The sequence below is a fragment of the Eptatretus burgeri genome, chromosome 17, assembly GCF_056783735.1.
Source record: "Eptatretus burgeri isolate ZD-2024b chromosome 17, Ebu_testis_v1, whole genome shotgun sequence".
NCBI lineage: Eukaryota > Metazoa > Chordata > Myxini > Myxiniformes > Myxinidae > Eptatretus > Eptatretus burgeri.
In genome coordinates this window covers 36,529,968-36,546,427 of record NC_140977.1, presented here as the reverse complement: position 1 = coordinate 36,546,427, position 16,460 = coordinate 36,529,968, and the positions used below count along the sequence as shown (strand labels likewise).

General features: G+C 42.4%; 1 protein-coding gene across 4 annotated transcripts in view; it reads left to right on the top strand.

Moving 5' to 3' along the window:
* The first annotated feature begins 4,507 nt into the window (after nucleotides 1–4,507).
* PDXDC1 (pyridoxal dependent decarboxylase domain containing 1) overlaps nucleotides 4,508–16,460 on the top strand; it is a 100,671-nt gene continuing 88,718 nt past the window's right edge. For 2 of the 4 annotated variants that reach the window (XM_085860781.1, XM_085860782.1), the window contains exons 1-2: nucleotides 4,508–4,663; nucleotides 6,250–6,329. In XM_085860781.1, the coding sequence (XP_085716907.1) occupies nucleotides 4,637–4,663; nucleotides 6,250–6,329 (107 nt within the window). In that variant the 5' untranslated portion in view covers nucleotides 4,508–4,636. Of the gene's footprint in view, nucleotides 4,664–6,249; nucleotides 6,330–10,824; nucleotides 10,941–13,538; nucleotides 13,585–16,460 lie in introns of those variants that run through there. The other 2 variants (XM_085860784.1, XM_085860783.1) reach the window with 2 other exon arrangements.

Sequence of the window (16,460 nt, the reverse complement as noted above, 5' to 3'; positions counted from 1 at the left end):
CCTTTGTGTTTTCATTGCAAAACAAAACATGAACTTGCCATGAACTTTCTCTAATAAAATGGATTTAAACACCGAGGATTCCTCTCGAGGACCCTCTTGTGTTTCCGAGGCTCACAGGACATGCATTGGGCTGGCAGGGTAGTTTGGAGGTATGCACACTCATCTCTGAGCTATCTCACCTGGGTTTGAATCCCCACCAAGCTACAATCTGCCATTCTGGTGTTTCTGAACCAGGACGATTTTATCAATATTAAACCAGTTTCTGAACCAGATAAACTGTGTCTCATTTGCTGCATTAGTTCGTGGACATGATAAAGATATCACGACGTCGTTTGGGAAGAGAAGGCAAGTTATCGCCGGCACCCTCAATAAATTATAAATTCCTAAATTGACTTTTCTTTCTTGCGTACCAGCAAATACAACTCGTCGCTTCGCTGATGGAAATAGGAGGTAGAAGGGGGGAGAAAGAGGATGGAGAAATAGAAGATGGAGAGAGAGAGAGAGAGAGAGAGAGAGAGAGAGAGAGAGAGAGAGAGAGAGAGAGAGAGAGAGAGAGAGAGAGAGAGAGAGAGAGAGAGAGAGAGAGAGAGAGAGAGAGAGAGAGAGAGAGAGAGAGAGAGAGAGAGAGAGAGAGAGAGAGAGAGAGAGAGAGAGAGAGAGAGAGAGAGAGAGAGAGAGAGAGAGAGAGAGAGGAAGAAGAAGGGGGTGGGGAGAGCTACGCCTCACCAAACATCGCTATGCACTCTCACAGGGTGGAGGAAGTGAGGAGGATAGGGGAGAGAGAATGGAGGGGGAAGGTGTTTGGGAGGAGATAAGCGTGAGGGGAGGGGAGAGGAGGACATTGGAACCATACTCTGTGCAGAGCATTGGTGCTGCCGAAGCAGTCTCCTGGACTATTGGGCACAATCCTGGATGGGTCACCACTCCAACACAGGATACTCGAATGGCTCAATCATCCCAGCAAGTGGATACTTATTTTACTGACCTTGGAAGGATGGCAGGCTGAGTCAACCCTACCTGATGTTATTTAAGTGGTTCAACAGGGCTCAAACTGAAGACCCCACCATGTTAAAGGGGACCCCAAATGCTGAGACCACCTCGACACTAATCTATTCCTCGATACCCTCCAAAATAGATATGATGTGTCATTCTCTGATTTACAATTTTGTAACATCAGTAGTTTTGCGACTAAAAGTCAAAATCTTCTCCTTCATCTTCATAATTAGCCATGACTACACACCCGGGAGTCGACTGCCATATCCATACTATCTCTGGGTTACATTGCGGAATGATTTAACTTAAACGGTGAATAATTTTCGATTTCCCACAAGTTTGCCGAGTCAATGCGTCCTTGATGCTCGTATAGTAATACAAACCGAGATGGCTTCATGCTACACCAATGGCCAAAAACGCTGAGTTTGCAAGAAATTGGACGAGGTTTATCTGAAACTAGCAAAGTACCCATCCTCGACGGGTAATTCATAAATGAAAGCATATGTCGGTTACTCAGTTTATGTGGAGTCAATTTTGTTACGAACGGGTCTTCAAAGTCCATAAAAGTGATTCCCGGAATGTAGTAATATCTTGCAAGCTCACAAACTGATTTTCAGGTACAATCTCACTTGATGGTCAGCTAAAAAGGAGAGTGAATTATAACTTTACTTTTATTTTACTTTATTTGGAGCAGGAAGACTCCACCAAACAGGGTGGGTAGCTGTACAATTTTTGCTCAGTAGTGACTGATGACTGAGTTGTGATTCAATGGATAAAGAAAAAAAAATCTTAACTTGACAATTTGAGGATGGTAGTATAATTTGAGTCAATAAGACAATTTGAGGTTGATTACAGGCCGAGAGTGATTGGATCAGGAAAGTATGCTGGTCAGCAAACCACATGCATCTTTCATTCTACTTTTCAAATGCAAACCTGCAAAACTACCGAATACAACACTGTGTCTTTTTGCACTGTTGACTGTTCAAATCAAGAGCAAACCTAACCTGCATATTTTTTGCACTGTTCAAATGTTATGCAAATCTGCATCTTTGTTTCACTGTTTAAATGTTTTGCACTGTTGAACAGTAGCTTGCTGGCTTTAAGGATAAGGCTTAAAGGAAGGCAAGCTAGATAGCAATCTTTTTTTAGTTTTGGCTTTTTAGTTTTGGCTTTTTTCTTCTGTTATCTACAAATAAAGGTGCCTAGGGGATGGTTATGAAGTGCAAGTCAGGAAAGGATAAAAAAAAAAACATTACTCACCTGAATAAATGCGAGGAAACCTCATTGCTCATTCCATCGATAAAAGAAATATTTTTTCGTCGATAATCACAATTTTCATGAACGTGGTAGGCGGTTTTACTTTCTTATTCAATGAAAGTGGTAACGGTTTTACTTCCTTCTTAAGAGCATTGGGTGTGTCCTGCCAATTTTCACTCCCAAAATTCACAATAGATAATAAATAGTTCATAACGAAAAGTACATCCAGCCACCTTCATGACAGTAAGTTAAATACCTGCCAATCTTCAGGACGATATGATTTGATTTGACTTCGCAAAACGGGAACAAAATTCGGCGTTTCTCTCTTATTGTATAATACCCAGGTGTGGATCGGGCCTAAAAAATGTTCGCATGTGATTCGGCAGCCATATAGTTTTTAGATCCTCATGGAGGATCACTAAGTCTTACTCACATTGTTGTTCTTGTGGACTTTTTTGTTTCACAGCCTACAGTTTTCATCGAAACTTCCTGAAACTTGGCATATATGTGTAAAAACTACCCTGCGCAGCTAGTAACCATCTCCGACTTTGAAAAATCCTCCGAGAAAAAAAGCTATGACGTCAAAATATCTCCGTTAATGGAAATCACCTAAAAATTATCTCAAACTTGGCAAGCTTTTTGAATTCTGTTTGTGGGAATTGAACATGGCATTAGCAGAGATGAATTACTGCACATATGATATATCACTATGACGTTGTATCAATTTTTATGACATCATTCCTATTTTTTGACTTTTTGTTTTTTGTTTCATTTGTTTCACAGCCTACAGTTTTCATCGAAACTTCCTGAAACTTCGCATATATATGTAAAAATACCCTGCACAGACAGTAACCATCTCTGATTTTGACAATTCCTCCTAGAAAAAAAAGTTATGACGTTAAAATATCTCCGCTAATGGAAATCGCCGAAAAAAATTCTGTCCGAAACTCGGCAAGCTTTTTGAATTCTGTTTGCGGGAATTGAACAGGGCATTAGCAGAGATGAATATCACTATGACGTCATATCAGATGAGCACATATGATACATCACTATGACGTCATATCAATTTTTATGACGTCATTCTTATTTTTTGACATTTTTTGTTTCACAACCCAGAGTTTTCATCGGATCTTCGTGAAACTTGCCATGAATATGCAGAAAGCCCACACGCAGGCAGTAACCATCTCCGATTTTGGAAATTCTTCCAAGAAAAAAAGTTGACGTCATAATATCGCCGCTAATGGAAATCGCCTATACGATCATCTCGAAACTCGGCAAGCTGTTTGAATTTTGTTTGCGGGAATCAAGCCGGGCATTAGCACGGATAATTTATCGCAAACCTGATACATCACAATGACGTCATATTCGTTTTTATGACGTCATCATTAAGAGGACGAGGATCTTAGCTCATTTGAGCTTGTTTATCAAACAAAAAAACCTTCAAAAATCATCTTCTCTGAAGTGGCTGAACAAATCGAGGCGAAACTTTACACATATGACCACCTGCCCATGAGGAACAAAAGGTTCACACATATATCATATAGGTCACGTGGTTGGCAGCCATATTGGATTTATACTAAAATCAATATAAAAAAAAATACAACACTCAAAGGAAGTCCTCGCGAGGGTCTGCGATCTCCGATTGCTGTTTTTCTTGTTTGAGATTGTATTCGGTACAAAGCACAGATTCCAGCTTCACAGCTTTTGGTCACGATGCTTTACCTCAAGGCTGAAGCGTCGCCGCAAACAAATCGAAAATCTCAAAATGTACGATCGACTTATGGCGGGTGGACGCAAATGCAGTTGTACCGGGAGCGACACGATAGCGTGCCGAACTACAATGTCGTTCAAATGGTTGCTAAGGAGTTGTTTTCACCGCGTTAAAAATGGCGGCTGTCGCTAACCGGAAGTAACCCAAGGGTTGCATACCCCTATTTTTTTCAATACCCCTTCAAGGTAGGACTATTTAAAGACTGTAACCACGATAGCGACTTAAAATTATTGCTCGAGGTACTTTTACCGTCGCAAAATTAGCGTTATTGCATCAGCATTATACGTGCGAATGTATTGAGCGGTGTAGCGGACGGTACCATATCCGGCGGTGTATTTGAGTCGTTTTATCCGACTTTTTCCACATCGCACTGGTTCTGCACATTATATTTGTCACTACAAGACGTACAATTCATTTGTAGGCAATAATTACGGACGAAGAGTTTCAAGTAACGCCAACGTCGCGTATCTTCTCACCGCAGAGTAAATATGATGAGCGTGACGTCATTAGGGCTCACCCATCGCCGGCTGTGCCACCGTGGCGAGTTCCGGGTTGTGACGGTGAAGAGGGATTACACTCGAGCCGACTCCCTTAACTCCATCGATTTGCGGCTCCATGGAAGAAACTGCTGCAGCTGTTCAGGTCAGTGATGCCGGGGTACCAGGAGGTGGACATGTTTGTGTTCGTCCGTCATCGTTGCCTTAGGTTGTTGTACTCGTCCCTAGAGAAACTCAGGAACTTATCACGAGTACATCGTACTCCCTGGACCGTCCTCCCTACCATTTGTACTTCAATCCCTGCACTTCCCCGATACCGTGCTCGTAGGCCTCATTCCTGGATTGCCGGTACATCGCAGAACTCGATGTCTATATCCCATGCCTCTGCAACCCCGATCTCTGCTCTTGTTCCTTGCTGCTGCTTTCACCATATCTGCAACACCCGTCCTCCTTTCTCTGTGATCCTTGTGTCGGTCCCATCTTCCCAGCACCCATATCCCTTCCCTGCTCTCTTTGCTTTCAGCACCATCCAACTCGCACTCGGTTCCCTCTTCTTTGCTACTTGCTGTCCAGCATCATGGTCTCAGTTCCAAGTTCCCAACACCCATCCTCCTTCATCTTTGCTCTTTCCAGCACTATAACTGTCAGCACCATGTCAGTTACAGCACCACTATAACTATAACTTCCAACAAGCAGTTTGCTTCTCTGTGCTTCTTGCTGCCAGCACCTGCTTCCAAGCACCCATTTACCTCCTCCATGCTCTATTCTTGCCAGCAGGACCGTCCTATGGACACGCCGTTCCAAACGCTTCTCTCCCTTCTCTCTACTCTTTGCCTTCAACACCAATCTTCCCGTTCTTTGCTGCTCACACTTATCAGCATCATGCTCCCAGCTCCTTGTTCCCCCGTACACATTTACTGGTGTGTGCTGTGCTTCATGTGGTCAGCACAGTACACATTTACTGGTGTGTGCTGTGCTTGATGTGGTCAGCACAGTACACATTTACTGGTGTGTGCTGTGCTTGATGTGGTCAGCACAGTACACATTTACTGGTGTGTGCTGTGCTTCATGTGGTCAGCACAATACACATTTACTGGTCTGTGCTGTGCTTCATGTGGTCAGCACACTACACATTTACTGGTGTGTGCTGTGCTTGATGTGGTCAGCACACGACACATTTACTGGTGTGTGCTGTGCTTGATGTGGTCAGCACACTACACATTTACTGGTGTGTGCTGTGCTATGTGGTCAGCACACTACACATTTACTGGTGTGTGCTGTGCTATGTGGTCAGCACACTACACATTTACTGGTGTGTGCTGTGCTTCATGTGGTCAGCACAGTACACATTTACTGGTGTGTGCTGTGCTTCATGTGGTCAGCACAGTACACATTTACTGGTGTGTTCTGTGCTATGTGGTCAGCACAATACACATTTACTGGTGTGTGCTGTGCTATGTGGTCAGCACAATCTTCCTGCTACCCGTCTAACTTTTCTCTGCTCGTTGCTTTCAGTATCGTAATGTCAGCAAACATGGTACCAACACCGCTATTTCTGCTCTGCTGATTCTTGCCATTACAGTGCCATCTGTGCTGTGCTCCCAACATCCATCAGACTGTTTCATTTAATAATAATAATAATAATAATAATAATAATAATAACAATAATAATAATAAAAAAATTCTTACACCCAACGACCTTTTCTCGACCCGAACCCTGTGCCCCCTAAGCACGATGGTGCGGCTTCCACTCTACATAGAATGGAGCGAAGTCTGTGTGAAGCAGTGGAGGCGATTGCTACACCAAGGAGGTGGGTACAAATTTCACAAATTTTCACATTGTTCTCGATATTGTAGTCTATACTATAAGAGGTGTGTGTGTGCGTGTGCGTGTGCGTGTGTGACCATTTTTCTCAGAGATGGTCCAACTGATCTTCGTCAAACTTTCAGAGGTTCATCAGTGAGTGCCAAGGAACTTTTTCTGCAAAAAAGTTTTTTTGTGGGGAAGAAAAAGTTGGATGTTTTTTTGATATTTAAAAAAAAAAAACGCTCTACAGTCAGGGGTTCACACAATTTTTTTCATTTTTAGCTCACCTGTTCGAAGAACAGAGAGCTATAGCGATACCCCCGGCGTGAGCGTCCGCGTCAGCGTGAGCGTGAAAATGTTATAAGTTTTTGGTGCAAGTTATTTCCTTTCTAATGTTTTTATCCACCACACTTTTTTACTGATTACAATATACAAATACATATTGTTATACATTTTCTGCTGGTTCGGCGTGCGCACGACCTTTTCAGCCCAATTCAGGCCGCGCGTCCACCGAACACGACAATCTAGTAGTAGCTTCCGTACAAACGCCGAAACCCAGCTACGGTTGTTTTTAATACACCATAAACCAGCCAACTATTCTGTCCACACGCTACAGGGTCAATCGCCGAATTATCGATATACCTAACTATTTGCGCGGACAGAAATGCCGGGAGTTTATACCTCGACGGGGCCTGCACGAAAATGAGCCGCTTAAGCGGCTCGTTCCGTATGCGAATGCCTAGCGGTTTTAATTCGCCAGATCCCGTCGGAAAGATTATTTTATCGGCTTTGTAATCAGCCAGCGAATTTCCTGAATGCATCATGGCAGTCAATGGAGAAAGTGACGCAACGAGCGGGTTGACATTCAAACAATATGGTGTTTATTTTCACCCAGCACGTAAGCAGTCAATGGGGGACAAGACACGAGCAAAAGCCTATAGCCAATGTCTATTATGCAATGTACATACAGGCACTTAACAACAATTCTACTTAAGGACAAGTCACCACAGACTTTCATGCAAAACCCAAGAAAGAAAGAACCGGGCTCGTGAACCTTTAATGTACTCAGGGCCGGGATGACCGGAACAGGCCCTGAGAGACCGGGCCGGCTACCTGGCCACCCTCGTGGTGGCTCGATGGGTCCTTTTTATCGGCGACCCCTGGTGTCTCCGTTCGGCCCATTGCGTTGCGAACGCGCCAGTCGCTTGGGCTGCTTGATGAGCAGCTTGTACGGTTCTCCTCGGTCGTCCGGCCTTCATGTGGCCTGACCTAGCCGACAACGCGCTGGAGGAGTGAATGGGTCTCAACCCCGGCTTCCTGCTGGCGAACCTTCCAACGAACGAACTCCACTGCTCTCGCCAGCTCCCACAGGCTCTCCAACCCTTCCACTCCGAACTCCAACGGCTCAACTCCTGCCGGTTGCCTGGCGTCTTTCCAACGGCTCTCAACTAACCGCTCTCCAACCCAGCCAACAACACTCTTGTCGGCGAGCGAACGCGGCCCTTTATAGCCCCAAGGGGAGGGGCCGTGGTGGGCTTTGCCACCCAAAATCAGCGCCCTCCCCCTTTTCACATTTGAACCTTCACCCAGGCTGGATCCGCTCCTCTCACTTCTGATTGGCCAGCTCCTTCAGAGGGTAACGCCGTTTTGATCTGATTTTGCGTGAAATCGCTGATCAAACACGGACGTGGTGGAAATCACCCTGATCACAAGCGGACATGTTGGAAGTCGACATCAAACGCGGATGTGGGTTGTCGTAGTTATTGTTAAAATAAAAGATGGAGAAAGAATAACGGATAACTCAAAGATGCACAGCCCTTTATACATCGGTGGGGAATTCTAACCTGGAACACACACTTACCGAAATAACTGACCTCTGGGGAACCTGACTGGTGTTCTGTGAATTTCCACAACCGTAACACTATATTGCTTTAAAATTATTTGGATCAGACTTCACTGCAATGCTTTATAAAAAATATTATTAGACTAGTCTTTTAAAAACGATAAATGAATAAACAGGCGAGCATTGGGTGGCTTTGACACCACTCTGGTATTTTATGTTATTCAATCAGTTCCAGTAGTAATGGTCTGGTACTCACGAAAAATAAAATGTCAGCTTTGAGCGTGTTGGTCGTGCTTTAAAAATTTGAGTGGGGCTTCGTAAAGCACTCTCAGCTTATTATGCATCTCACTCCTCTGTATGTGCTCTGTAAGAATGTCTGCTCCAGAGGAGACACTCGCAAGCCACTCTTTTTTTTTTTCTCTTTTTTTCTTTTTTGTGGACGCTCTTCAACCACCTCCTCTTCCTCCTTGCTGGTGCATTTTACTTTGATCTATTTTTTTATCTTGTAAATTATAAACTTACAATATAAGTTATAAATTAAAATATAATCATTTATCAACTTAATTTTATACACTTAAATTTTGAAATCACAGCATACAACTTACCTGAATAATCAGAGAACAATTGCCAGACAGCCAGACCATGTGACCTATGATTCATTTTTGAACACCTTGGTTTTTTTTACAATGTTTGGGGAACATGTGGGTGAAGTTTCCCCTCAATCTGTCAAGCCATTCTGGAGAAGAGGATTTTTATAGGTTTATTCTTCAAAAAAAATCATAGCTATCACTTATGACCATGTGACCTATGACCTCATAGGTGGAAAACTTTTTGTTCCTCATGGATAGGCGATCATACCTGTAAATTTTTGCATTGATCAATTTTTTTTTCCATGGAGCAGTTTCGGAGATACGGAGGTCTGAAGGTTTTCCTTTTTTTCCAACATGGCTGCCACGCTACGTGACCGATGACGTCATACTTGTCATTAAAACATTCCACATGAGTAGTTGCACATACGGTGAAAATTTTGTGTCAATTGGATAAGCGGTTGCAGAGAAAACAGAAAATTAGCATGGACGGACGGACGGACTGGCGCACATACACGTACAGACGGACAACCCGAAAACATAATGCCTCCAGCGACTTCGTTAGTGGAGGCATAAAACAAAATTTGATTTCTTCAAAATGCCAACAGAATAAGAACAGCACCGGGTAACACTGGGTACCCCTGCTAATATATACACAAGCCAGAAGAAACATTTTATAAAGATAAAAAAAAATACATAGGGATGGATTTTCCCCCCCCCCCCCTCAAAAATAATAACCAAACAAGGTAGGAAGGAATGACAAGATAGTAATGCCACAACAATACAACATCCCAATCCTTTCACAGATTGCCATCACGACATCTTTTGACAAATTTGTTTTCGGTGGTGATAGTAACAATTGTAGAAGATGTCTATGTTGGAGGTAGTTGTGGGTTTGTTGAGTGGGTTGGTGTAATTGTAAATTTTGTTTGTGTTGGGATTGAGATGGAAAAATGTCATAGCAATCTGCGAAAGGACTGTTGTGTCATTCCTTTCTTGTCATTCCTTCTGACCTATTTGGTCGTTTTGGGGGGATGCTTCTTCATTTTTATAAAATGTTTTTTTTTCTGGCTTATTTAAATCTATTTTTTCCCAATTTAAATGCCAATGGCATCATGTGGAAAATTATTTTGAGGGACATCTACATGGGGAACTCCCTGACCCCCCCCCCCACCTCAGCGATATATCTCATACAAGTGTCTTCCCTTGTTCCCTTAACATCCCATCCAATATTCCCATCCTTTCTGACTCCACTCAGACATTCTGCTCCACTGTTGTCCTTCACTTTTGGAGTCCTCCATTTCTTTTGTACACCCACAATCCAACATGGCAAAATATATATATATATATATATATATATATATATATATATATATATATATATATATATATATATATATATATATATATATATATATATATATATATATATATATATATATATATATATATTTTTTTTTTACCCTCTCTCCTTTCTCTGCTCCTTCCCTTCTATTCTATTCCCATACTCCAATATCCTCTCCATCTTCCTCCCCTTATTTCTCAAACTCTGCTCGGCTGCTTTCCTTCTCCTACCATCATACATTCTCTTCTTTTCCTCAATTTACTCCCGACCTGTACCTGCACAATAAAGAGATACCTCCATTCCTATCCTATTCCCTTCTGTTCCTTTACTCAATGTTGGCATTTCCAATTTCTTCCCTCCATACCCCTCCCTACCCCAGGGGTTTCCTTAGAAGCCGGTTACCGGTGACCTGCAACCGTCTACTCAGAGAAAAAATGTCAAAGGTCGCTGCCTACTTCAGCGCCGATTTTTAGTTGTTTTTTTTTTGCACCATGAAATCTCTACACCCCCTGTTTTGAAATCCGAGACGAAAACAAATTGGTATTTCCATAAAAGCGGGCTTACTTTTACTGTTAGCACTCTCGCCAGGTCTAGCACAACACTGACCTAAAAATAACACAAGCAGCTAAAACCGCCTCCTGCAATAGAGCGTTCTCTGCTTTAGCCTCGTTTTGGACTGTTGGCCTGATACCCTGATACCCTGATACTCTGATACCATACAGCAATGACCTCAAGAAAATAAACTTTGTGGGCTTCGCAGTGTCGGTGCCGAAACGATGGCATCGAAACGAAAATCCCTGTTTGACTTTGGATTTTCGAAGAAGTCCAAAGACATGGGAGGTAAGCTTCTGGCCATCAGTAATTGGTCTAAACTTGAACTCTCGGGAGTGCGACGTTGTTGTTTCACGAAACACGTGTTTCACCTAGTCCATTTTGAGCTTTTGTCAAGTGATGCAGCTCCAAAATACACGGTCACCCGTTCTGCCTTTTTAACTTATAAAGTAATTAGCCTATAAGCTTAAAGCAGCTTTTGTACATGCTATTATTCGTGGTTATTTGCACTGAAAATCGCCGTTTATTCACTGAAGTGAAGGCCAAGTATGAGCAGCTGTGAACTGGCCAACTGAATACTGGTACCGCAGGTACATGCATGTACCATAGACTTGCCAGCCTTTATTGACTGTTTAACAACACGATATTGGCGGATAATGTAGGGTGGAAGTTTAACAAAATTGGGATTGTGACTGACGCAGTATTCACACTTCGACTGTTTGTTTGGTTGACTGATTGAAGCTAGCTGACATCAAATAAAGAAATTATCAGAAAACGAGTGAAGTTAAATACATGTTTATCATTCATCTTCAAACAATAAACTACTCTAAAGTTATTAGTTTGAGCTGTTTATTAAATCAAAACAAAACGCAATAAAATAATAATAATATTTAACAAAGTAAAATGAAATCGAAGAGGGGAAATATGGATAAAATTAATGAAAGAAAATTTACAAATATAATACTTGGCTTCCCTATGCTTAAATAGTTCATCAGATATTTAGGGAGTTGTGAAGTTTAGGTGTTGTCATTGTTTGAGGTGGCCCTCAACTTCTGGCTAATGGTAGGCCCTTTTGAAAAGCAGTTTCTCAGTGATGAATGCATTTGGACTATTTTCAGTTACTCCACTGCTTAACATCCAAGCAATTTTCATTACATTTAGTGAGTGGGGTGTGGGCCACATTAAAAATGATAGCATGGGAAACTTATCAATTCACAAGTATACAGTACATGTACATTTTAATTATTTGCTATTTGCAGAATTCCCTGAACCTCTCTCTGTCCCTCCACCTGAACCTCTCCCAGTCTCTGAACCTGAATCTCTCCCAGTCTCTGAACCTGAATCTCTCCCAGTCTCTGAACCTGAATCTCTCCCAGTCTCTGAACCTGAACCTCTCCCTCTCCCAGTCTCTGAACCTGAACCTCTCCCTGTCCCTGCACCTGAACCTCTCCCTGTTTCTGGACCAGTCTGCTCTCCCTCTCCTGAACCAGTCAACTATCCCACTGTAAATGAACCGGCGAACTCTTTCTCACTTTCTGAATCTGCCAGGACTTTGTCACCCTCTCTGCAAGAAAATCAACTTGCAGTTCCTGATCCAGTGACACCGTCGACTGCAGCCAACTCATTAACATTCTCTGAACTAATCAACTCTGGCATACAGTCTGAATCATCTAGTTCTTTAATGGTAGAAGAAACTTTAACAAGTAGCTCCCCCATTAATCGATCTCATGATATCTCTATGTGTAGTGTAAAAAGATCTTGATACATCTTCATCTAATGATACATCTTCCCAACAGCATGATAATGAGAACTATTTCATGTCAGAAATCATGCTGGAATGCATATCCAGCCATCTAGGATCCTCCGGCTTCCAGGGCCCGCCTAGGGCCCTGGACCCCGGCCATACAGCTGCGCTCGCTTCGCACGTGGTGATGGTAATCTGCTACTTTTTAATGGTAGCCTCCGACTCCAAAAAAATAAGGAAACCCCTACTACCCTGTGCAAGCATAATTAACAGATGCCTTATAAAGCGGTCACAAGATCACATATTTACATAAGGAGGAGGTACTGCATGATTGCTTGAACAACAGAACGTGTGGTATGTGGAGAATTGAATTTGGAATGCTCTTTTCAATAACTGGTATGACCCCCTGTGAATCTCAATGAAAGTATCAGCAGACTGTTCTGGGCCCTTTGCCTTTGTAAGTTATGCATATTGTCATACATTACAATCCACGTGGCCTTGCAATCCATGACAGAGACTTTACGGCAGACAGTGGGTTTTACGGGAAAGTTTCTCATTCTGCACAGGAGTAAATGGTGTTCAACAGGTTGTTGGGTGTAGAGCACCAAAGTGTGACATGACGTTGGCATGACCGCTCAACTGGTTCTAAACAAAGAACCCGGTAGCACGCTCGGTTCGATCAAACACTCTTTGCGTGTTGAAGTATCACAAAATTTTGCTGCTCTGTGGATTGCCTCACGAGCTATTTACCTTTGCAACAAACCAAAGTCATTGCAAGCGGAGAGAATCATTTTAAATTGAATCATGTTGAAAACCTTTCATATTTTCCAGGAGCAATTGGGGGAGGTTTTCCAATTAGCATGAAAGAGAAATGTTACAGATTGTGGTGAAGGGTTCATTAGCACCTCACACTCTATACAAGCGGATGTGCACAACGTGGTCCATCTATTCACTCTTGTATCTGTTTTGGAAAGTCATGTTGAAAAAAGAGGAGACTTCAGTGTTCCATTTTTCAGATTAACAATATTACATTGGATTAATTAACAGTAAATTAGATGCAGTACTAGTACTTTATTACCTCCACCACCGAACGTGAAGGAGGTTATGTTTTCACCCCTTTCTGTCTGTCTGTTTGTGTACAGGATATCTCAAAGTTGTGAACGGATCCGGATGAAATTTTGTGGACAGGTTCGGTGTGTGACAAGGATGAACTGATTAGATTTTGATGAAGATGCGGATCTGGATCTGACTGATAGAATTGTTTTTGAATGATTCTTCACCATTGAGAGATGGGGCCAAAAACGATATGTAGCATGATATAAGGAAGTGCGGGACAGGGTGGCAGTTGTGATGGTTGATGGTGAGACAATTCACAAAAGGGTGATTAATTTGATGTTTTCCGAGCTGTTCATGGTTGATACCCACACTAGAGATATTACAGTCATCCTGTAGCGTCTGACCTTTTCCGTCCATCCTGTGTGAAAAACGTGCTGGTCATGGTAAGACTTGTCATATATCCTTGATGTATACTGGTTAACCATCAGTTTTCATTTGATTTATCTTGCCCATGGCAAAACTCATTAATAAACAGCTCATCTCGCTGAGCAATGTTGTGCCAAATTGTCTATGTGAGTCTTAATCAGATATATATATATATATATATATATATATATATATATATATATATATATATATATATATATTTAAGCCTGGTGTGTTGGCGCAGTGGTAAGGGCAGCGGCTTGGGATCCAAAAGGTCCTGAGTTCAAGCCCCGTTGGGCCACTGAATTAATACATCAGGGGGTTGACTCAGCCTGTCATCCTTCCGAGGTCGGCGAAATGAGTACCAGTGTACTGGGCCTGTGTATACCCCGGTTAAAATAGGTGTACCATATCCCTGTGTCGTAAGAGGCGACCAGGGTTGTCAGGAAGGGCATCCGGCGTAAAACATGTGCCAAATCACTATGCGGATCATACGGATGATCCGCTGTGGCGAGCCCTAACGGGAGCAGCCGAAAGAAGAAGAAGAAGAAGAAGAAGAAGAAGAGATATATATATATATATATATATATATATATATATATATATATATATATATATATATATATATAGATACATATATATTTATATTTAGATAGATGGATATATATATATATATATATATATATATATATATATATTTAGATAGATGGCTATATATATATATATATATATATATATATGGATATATATATATATATATATATATATATATATTTAGATTTAGATAGATGGATATATATATATATATATATATATATATATATATATATATATTAGATAGATGGATATATATATATATATATATATATATATATATATATATATATATTTAGATCGATGGATAGATATATATTTCGAGACAGATTTATATTTATATTTATATTTAGATAGATAGATATTTATATTTAGATAGATATATATATATATATATATATATTTAGATAGATATATATATATATAGATATATATATATATATATATATAGATATAGATATATATAGATATACTGTATATTTATATTTACATGTAGATATATATTTATTTTTAGATTTAGATAGGTAGATATATTTATATTAATATAAGATCGATATATATTGTTACGGCTGTGGAAATTCGCAATACACCATAAAGGGTCCTTAGATCAGTTATGACGGTAAGTAATAGTGTCGTTAGATTTCCCCACTGTTGTTTAGAGGGAATTTGAGTGTTCACCGGGCTGCGATCCTTTGAGTTAGCCATTTTTCTTTTCTCTGTCATTATTTTGGACCAATCATACTCCAACAACCAAATCGCCAGCACCAACAACGCCCCCAAACAACTACACCGAACCACCACCACCACCTTCGCCTCTTTACCTCCACAACTCCATCCCGCAAACATTGCTTCACCGCCATTCTCAAACGACGCCCGCCAACAACCAAACTCCCACCACCTCCGCCTTTCTACCACACGTCGTGCCACGGGCTGTGAATGCGTTCCTTTCGCCTCAAAAAGCGGATCAGGAATGCTTCAATGGCTGAGCATCGGGTGGTGTGGCCCCGCCTCCGAACCTGCTGTGATCCAGAAATTTGCATAGACCCCCCCTCCCCCGGGCTATATAAGCGTGAGCACGGTGCAGCTCGCGGCAGGAGAGTCAAGTCTGGAGGGTGTGGAGAGGGCAGAGAAGTGGCAGCAGCAGTGTCGGCGGGGCAGTCAAGTCTGCAGTGTTGGCGGGGCAGTTGAGTCGGGAGACGGAGCTCGAAGCCGACAGGAAAGGCAGACGGGGAGCGCCGGAGAGAGCTCGCCAGCCACGCCAGGGGCACGAAGCCAGGCGCAGCTACGCTGACATCGCGGCTTGCCCGCCATCGCACCATGAGGGCGTGGGTAAGACCCTTGAGTCTCGTGGACCTGGCCGCTCTTCTAGGTTCCACGCGCATTAGGCCCACGGGCCCAGTCTGACTCCCTTGTCTATGGGGGGTCTTTTCTTGCTTTTTCTTTGAATGCGTGTTGTGGCGCCGAGTCCCGTAAGTAGAATTGTTTAAGTGCATATAAATAAACATTGCTTTCTTCGGTTGTAACTCTTGCTTGTAAATTGCATTCCAACTGTATGGCTGTGAATCCGTGCTTGCCTTGTCTGAGTGCGTAATAAATGTACTTGTCGAACTGTTCCCCGTTTCGTTGCGTCCTTTCCTTTGTTTGAAAGTTCCATCTTGCATCACAGAAGGAATTGGTAGAAGGGTGTAAGCACCCGGTAAATAATCACGTCCGTCGGGGCCGGCGATAACACTGCTCAGTTATCACTGAAGCACGGAACGGACCGCTTCAGCGGTTCGTGTCCTCGGCCGGCCAGTGGCGAGGTACGATCGCCCGGTTAACTACCCGTGCAGGTACTTAGGTAGGTCGAGTTTGGCGAACAACCCTATCCTGCGTGGGTGGCCGATTGGCACGATTGTGGTGTGGTCGAAAGACCCACCTGTGACTAGCTCCTGGCGGTAGTTCCACGGAGGGTCACGACTGAATTGTCCGTTCCGGTAGGCGACTCG